Raw genomic sequence first — 7,276 nt, 5'->3', positions numbered from 1 at the left:
CCGGTGCCAGAAATATGAAGGCTGTGTGGAATGAAGTCACATGTCACACATTAAGCTTCCTCCAAATTAACCAGACGCTGATTACTTGAACTCACAGGGTGGGTTGGATTGGTGTGTGTAGTGGGTTTTTTTTTTGGGTGGAGTGGGGGTCGGGGGGTAAGTGGTTCACCTCTGGCTGCTTTTCCAGATGAGGCACAGATCAGCTCGTTCCGCCTCTGCAGTCTCTGCTTTCATATTTCTGTCCGTCTGCCTCCGGTTGAGAAATCCTCCTGTGTGCTTGTGGCTCATTCTTAAAATTACAGCTATCAGCGTGATTCATCCATCCATTATCTTCTCAGCAAGTGGACGCGTGTCCTTTTAGATACTAATCACCGTCAGTGTCTCTGACCTTATGGAATGGAGAGGAAAAAAACTTTATGTCTTTCTTCCTGTTTAAATCAAAACTGCAGAGACATTGAATTTACACTGAAGAAAATAAGTTTCATTAGAAATCTATAAAATGAATGAGAAAATACTGTAAGGATTTTTGTTGTTGTTCTGGCCGCTTGGATTATTTGATTGCGTCTGTTTCTGGAAAGCGTGCGTTTGAGACCCACTCTGTCCTAGTTAAAGGAAATCCTTCACACGAAACTACGAGCGACTGGATTCGGAGCTTTTTTTGGGGGGCGTTTCACCAGGTGGTTCACCTCGCTGACGACCTTCCCCCAAAATGCACCGGCACCTCTCATGACACAAACACTCGATCTGTCCCTGACTTGGTGGTGCCTTGTGTGGACCATTTGGTTTAGCCGAGGTGTTCCTTTAGTAACAGTCTCTTCTTCTCGGTGGGTACGTCGGCACACGCGATCGTCGGCGGTCATGCAGTGAAGGTCTGTCGGGACTCGGACTGCGCCACAAACCCTTCTCCCTACCCGAGTCTCGTCAGCTCAGAGTCCTCTTTGCTGCAGCCGAGAGCGCCGGCCTCCCGGGGGGACTGGACTTTTCCGATTTCTTCAAGGGCGCTGGCCAGAGAGTCCAGGTCCCCGGGGTCCTGGTGCTGCGCTTCCCACAGGCTCAGAATCACCGACGACGGGCTTTCCTGGCATGCAAAGTAGCCCAGGTTCCTGCAGGTTGGAGAAATGGATGCATTTTAAAAGCAGACCAAGAAAATGATGTGATTAAACAGATTAACAGTCAAATAAACGCACAGAGGTTCGGTGATATTTGGGAATTTTTTGTTTTTTCTTGTATGTGTCTGAGGGACATCTTAGTGAATACTTATTGTGTGAATGAATGGATCTGATTTAAAATTGTCATAATTTCAGCCTTTCAGCTCCACCTTGACAGTGTTTATTACTCATTCCTCTCACCTGCACTGTGCTTCTCCCTATTTAAACAGCTGCTCATCACCAGCTCAGCACGACATCATCTGTTGCCCCAGTCACAGATTTCAAGCCTTGTTTCATGTTTCAAAGTGTTTTCTAGTTTTCTGATCCTGCCTGGTTTTTGGCCACAGACTTTGCCTCATCCTTCTGCTGCTATAAAAAGACAATCGGAAACGATTGACGAATCAAATCGACCGATGCACGTATGACGCATTCACATCTTGGTGTTCAGTTTGACGCCAACTTACTGCAACGTCAATCAAACGCAGACGAGTAATTGCTCAAAGTTCAACGTTTTACATCTAAGAACTATTCTGCAACAAGTGTTAAGAAATCTCGGTAACACTTTAATTGACGGGATGTACATGAGGAAGTCTTTATGAAGGTTTACTGTTATGAAATGTCAGTTGGTAAATAATGACACTTTTAATGAAAATTGCCTTAAAAGTTGCATTAAAAGAGAATTAAAAGTGATACATTTGCTTTAAAGTGCCTTTTATTTTCTTACTGAAAAATGCAAAGATGATTCTTTTAATTGACTTTTAAAGAGACTTCAAGTAAAGGTTACCGAGATGTCTGCGCATTTCCGTTTCTCCTTTAGATTTAGTTTGAGTGGCTTGATAAGAACTTATATCCGAGGTGATTTGGAGAGTGCTGATCCTTCTTATCTTCACATTTTGTTCTTCACAGAGGATTTGTCCATCTTGGAGACATTTTTACTTATCACCTTTTCTGACAAGGTGGCAGCCGTTAAGTCGTTTTATATATGGAATATATAAATATGCTTCTTGTCTCATCTCCTTATTGCTTTGTAATATATTCATCACAAGCCAGTCAAAACTCTAAAACGGATCGAGTCTCAGAGGTGTTGTGGAACGTGTTTCGTTTAAAGGAATGCAGTTTCATCTAACACGTGGCAGATTGGTGCGCTGCGCATCAACAAGTGTTTTCCCTCTGAAATGTAAGCAATAAATCAGCCTTTATGGCATGGCACCTTGAAACAGCATTCACACTCTTTGTCGCGCTTACGAATAAAAGCTTTCGGATGCATTTTGTTGGGGTTTTATGGGAAAGAATAGCATAAAGTCGTGCATGATAGGGACATGGAAGGAAAATGTCACAAGTTTCAAAGTTTTATAGAAGTTGAATTTTGTCGATGTTGGTACTTCATCACACTTATAGACATAAAAGGTTCTAATTTAAGATAAGCACATAAGATGTCTTAAAATGTGAAGGACTTTCTTCCTTCCCTTATCCAGCAGCTACTTAGACTATTCCAATGGATGACAGTTCATTCTGCAAGACAGACTTTACCTTCATTACTCTTACAACATCTCTCCACCAGAGGGCACTGTTTCATCGCAGTGACGTTTCAACTTGCTGCCTGTCTCCTCTTTTGCTCTCTTTTCCTCTTCCTCATATCATTATATCCCCACACACTCACAGAAATAATTACAGAAATCAGCTTAAGTAGGTAGAGACATTCTTATTACATGCTTCTCGGCGTGTTTGACTATGCCGTAAAAAAACCAACTATGAAATCTGTTCCCATTTCTCAGATGTTTGTTTTCAGACCCGTTTAGGCAAAGCTCCCCTAATTGTGCAGTTGGCGCATAGTTTCCCAGTTAACTTTTCTTTATTTTATTTCAGTTTTTATTTCCCCCCCTCGTCTTGCGTTCCTCTAGCCCGGAGAGAAACGAAGGCGGTCGCGAGCCAACCGCAAAGATCTGAGAGCGGTCGTGGAAATAAGCACTTGATTATTGACTTCTCCTCTGAAGCACAAGCGTAGATCAGCGCCTCTCCAAATAAATAAAATCCTCCCACGCCCACACAAACACTGACCTGACACGAGCTCCTGAGTGTTCAGCAGGGGTGGGGGAAGGAAGACGCTGCTGCTGCTGCTAATGAGAGGCGCTAACACGAACACATTTTATCACCAGAGGGATGGGCTGTCAGCAGTCAGGGACCTTTCCTCAGATTTCTGCAAGGCACCACATCCGCTTTGCAGCCACTGTATGTTAAACTGTGCTAAAGTCAACCCCAACGCCTCCCTGCCTCCCTGCCTTCTCGCCTCCTATATGCATGTTTCAGATCTATAATGAAATCAGCAGAGTGGTGTGCAAGTGAAGGCTGGTAGGCGATGAAAGATAAAGCCTGACACTGGCTTAATTCCTGCCTAAACGCGCAATTCAGCAGGAGAGCTGTGTGTTTGCACCGGCGAAGGAGGCATGAGACACGCTGTGCTTCAAAACAAAAGCTTCATTGCATGAAGTGCCAATGGAGTCGGCGTGGAACGCGAAGGCTTTCATTCAGACCTGTCTATGTGGAGCTTCTGAGCCAGCAGCTGCCAGTCCTTCCCGTTGGCGTTGGCCGTGTCAAAGGTGGCGCTGATCCGCTGACGGATGGACGGGGGGATTTTGAAGGCCTTTGACCCTGTCTGAGAGGTGATGGTGCAGTCGGACTGCGTGAAAAAGGGAACCGCTCCTTTTTCGTTCTGGGAGGAAAGAGAGAAGACGGAGGACAAAGAGTCACCGAGAAATGAAAAGCTCATTCAGCGAAGCTCTTGAATCAAATCAAGAAGTAAAGCGTAGCGTCTGCTGACACATCGCCATCAATGTACACCGTTTGGTATTTACCCTCTTACAGGTTTGATCGTTCAATTGAACGCCGAGATCATCAACCATATTTTGATGTCAGACTAAGACTTTGTTCTCATAGCAGGCGAATGCGACTCAGTTTTTATTTTGCGTGCACGCATCTCTCTCACTCCAGTCTGAACATTCCAAAACTCAATCTGTGCCACTTCCACATATGGTACTAATTTGGATACTTATGCAACATTTTCCAAAGAGTCTGCAGTCTCAGCTGTTATGTCTCATTTTATCCGGCTTTCATGTCGCCGAAGTGAGACGAGAAGAAACCAGACGCGGTGAATGTGGATGTAAACAAAAGTCGTGTTTTCGTTTCATCTGCTTGCTGCGGGTTGCTCTGATTTTGTAACAGTGCTGTCAGTTTTCATTGCTGAACAAACTGCAAAACTTCCCCCGTTATTATCATTTCCTCAAACTGCTGAGTGATGTCGACGTTCTTCTGCGCGCGAGGGTTGCTGTGTGGTCATAAACCATTCACACAAAAGTCTGATTTGAATATTAGTATGAACGGCCAGGCAAAATAATAAGTTAAATATTTATTTCAGAAGTAAAATGGAAATCGAGCGTCATGCCCTGCTGTGTGGACGTAACCAAAGATAAACTTAGTATTCAAATCATGCTAACCAGGGTTTATGTGAATTTGTTGCCCCACTTGATAAATCCTGAATTATCTGTGATCAACCACATATTTCAAACTGGGAGCACTGGGAGAAGGCAGCACAGCTCGATTTTACGCTGTCCTGACAGAGAGAGATTTTTTTTTAACAAATATGTCAAAAACATATATTTAAACATGTATTTCTTTTAAAGCTATTTCAGCTATACTGCAGCTATAAATAAGACCGAGGATCTGTGCGATCACCTTGAACAAGCTGTTCATGCTAAATAACGTTCTGCAGTGTGTTAATGTTTGGTGGGTGCGATTACTTTCACCCACAGAACCACGCCGGCTTAGAAAACAGCAATTTGCATTCTCGGCTTGATATTGAAATTAACTTGATGAACTGAAACATGCAAGTGACAAAAAAAAATCGCCCCAAACAACCAATCAGTAATACTTCCAGATACAGCGCCGCGTGAGTGCGCCTCACCTCCACGACTGACGTGTAGATCTGGAGTATCTGCTCCTCTCCTGTGACCTGCCGCACGCTGATCTTGCAGGACAGCTGAGAGGAGGAGAGGCTGTAGCGCTCCAGAGAGAAGGCACACTGCAGGGGACACCGGTTACTGGCCCACACCTGAGAAAAGGAGAACTCCTGCGGAGCAGGGAGAGACGGAGGGCGGGACAGGATAACGGGATCGGTCGTTGAATTCGAGTTGGGTCTGTTGTTTCTGAATTCTCTGCTGTTCTGCAGGTTTGATTAAAAGTGAGCGAGTGACCTTGTCAGCCAATCAGTGACGTTCACGAATCAAGAAGCTTCACCCATCAGAAGGAAAAGCGGTAATTGTAAAGTATTTTGTAAAGTAACAAGAGGAAATACAATAATTTCAGAAATGTCAGGTGTTTTGTGGAGATTTTGAATCAATTAATGTTCTGTTTTTTACTCTAAATGTTTTCTGTCTACAAAAGCAACAAACGACAGCATGTACCTCAAAGTACATGCTGCTGTTGAAACTGAGAATTAGAGTAATACGTTGGATTAAACGCTGCTACCTCTATCAGGGACCCCACTGCCCTTTTTTCCTCTCTTTTATATTAGATTCTTAGAATTAACATTCTGCAATTGGTCAAAACTGAAATAGACAAGCCAGACCTAAAGGACAAACATGATTCAGCATTTTTCAGAAACAAATGGCAGTGAATGAAACGGTGGCGAGTCAAACTAGCTTTTTCGTAGAGCACGCGTTGTCGCAATTCCACTTTTCCCCACTTGTTCTGAATCTACATATGTGAAAGGTAAGAGAGTGAAGAAGGTAAGAAGGTAAGAACCTATTTGCTCGTCGCCATTTCCTGACTTGTGAGGACAAACATGCATGACGACTTGAGAGGCTGATTCTGTCTGCGGATGGGTTTAAGCTGCGGGAGCGCAGGATGCTCATGGATTACCAATAAAACATTCCCAAACACACTGAAAAAAACTTTGAAAAGCACAAATACAAGAACATCTTTATCTGAATGGTCCTGTGGAGTACCTGAGATTTTGTAGAGAAGTTATTACATCCCTCTTAAACAAATTGCAGGTTCCATCTTACCAAAGGTTTACAGTGCAGCTGCAATTACACATTAATTTAGTTCACCGGGGTGCTGGGGGCAAGTGCTAAAGGTGATCTTTTACTTTACACAGTGGCGTTCTCACGTGCAAAAACATATTAATAGAATAAAACACATTTATCATCTTAAAAAGGCAGGATTTTATGAATTTCCCTAGGCGCTATTACATCCTACGACTGTTTATGCAGGAAAAAACTGACCAGTTTGGAAAAATAAGAAGTAATACTGATGGCTGAACTTTAGTTTGGAGAACATTTGATTCAGAGCGTACCACTTGGGTAAGAAAGAAAAAATGTCCCGTTTTTGTTCTTGTTCTATTTCTATACATCTTGCTTAAAAAAAAAAAAAAAGCTTACCACAAATCAGAGCTAGTTCATTTGAGCTTTAACCTCAAGATTATATATATATATATATATATATATATATATATATATATATATATATATATATATATATATAGGATGTATTTATATATATATATATATATATATATATATATATATATATATATATATATATATATAGATATATATATATATATATATATATTTGAGGATGTATTGTCTTATTCTTCTCTCCTCCACAGTCTTGATGCTAAGCTTGTGTCTTAATGCCTATCTTTAGATGGGGATCAATGTCGTGATTATAGAATTAGGGCAAAAGATCCCTTAATGCTCGCAGTTTGCTCTGCATTTCCACTTCAAATGTAGTAAGCTTTAGAAAGCAAAGCTACATCTGCTGAGCGTATGCAACCTGAAGCACGCTGTCGCCGTTTCCGCTGCCTCTACTTCGCTGCCGCGTGACCCAGACTCTGCTGCAGCCGGAACGGGTCAAAACGCCGTTGTGCGGATGAATCATCCGCTCTTCAGACCCATCAGAAAAGGACAGCCACTTACAGCTGCCTGCTTTAGGTGGCAGTCATGTCTGAATTAGAGCCTGAAGGCGTCTTCCTGGTCTAATCTTCGGGTTTCCTTGTTGGTATTCTGGAGGTGATAATTCTGCTAATAAGATGTCGCTGGTGGGATAAACATCACAGGGCAGAACAGAAC

At 42.7% G+C, this 7,276-nt stretch overlaps 1 protein-coding gene across 2 annotated transcripts in view; it reads right to left on the bottom strand.

Moving 5' to 3' along the window:
* Positions 1-206: 206 nt before the first annotated feature.
* LOC129374258 (netrin receptor UNC5D-like) overlaps positions 207-7,276 on the bottom strand; it is a 195,475-nt gene continuing 188,405 nt past the window's right edge. For both annotated transcript variants that reach the window (XM_055052582.1, XM_055052583.1), the window contains exons 16-18: positions 5,107-5,271; positions 3,680-3,858; positions 207-1,103 (exon numbers count right to left, since the gene is read on the bottom strand). In XM_055052582.1, coding sequence (XP_054908557.1) covers positions 908-1,103; positions 3,680-3,858; positions 5,107-5,271 — 540 coding nt within the window. In that variant the 3' untranslated portion in view covers positions 207-907. The remainder of the gene's footprint in view (positions 1,104-3,679; positions 3,859-5,106; positions 5,272-7,276) is intronic.

The sequence above is a fragment of the Poeciliopsis prolifica genome, unplaced genomic scaffold, assembly GCF_027474105.1.
Source record: "Poeciliopsis prolifica strain line A6 unplaced genomic scaffold, Auburn_PproV2 SCAFFOLD035, whole genome shotgun sequence".
In the NCBI taxonomy this organism is placed as follows: Eukaryota; Metazoa; Chordata; class Actinopteri; order Cyprinodontiformes; family Poeciliidae; genus Poeciliopsis; species Poeciliopsis prolifica.
This window is presented reverse-complemented; position numbering and strand designations above follow the sequence as displayed.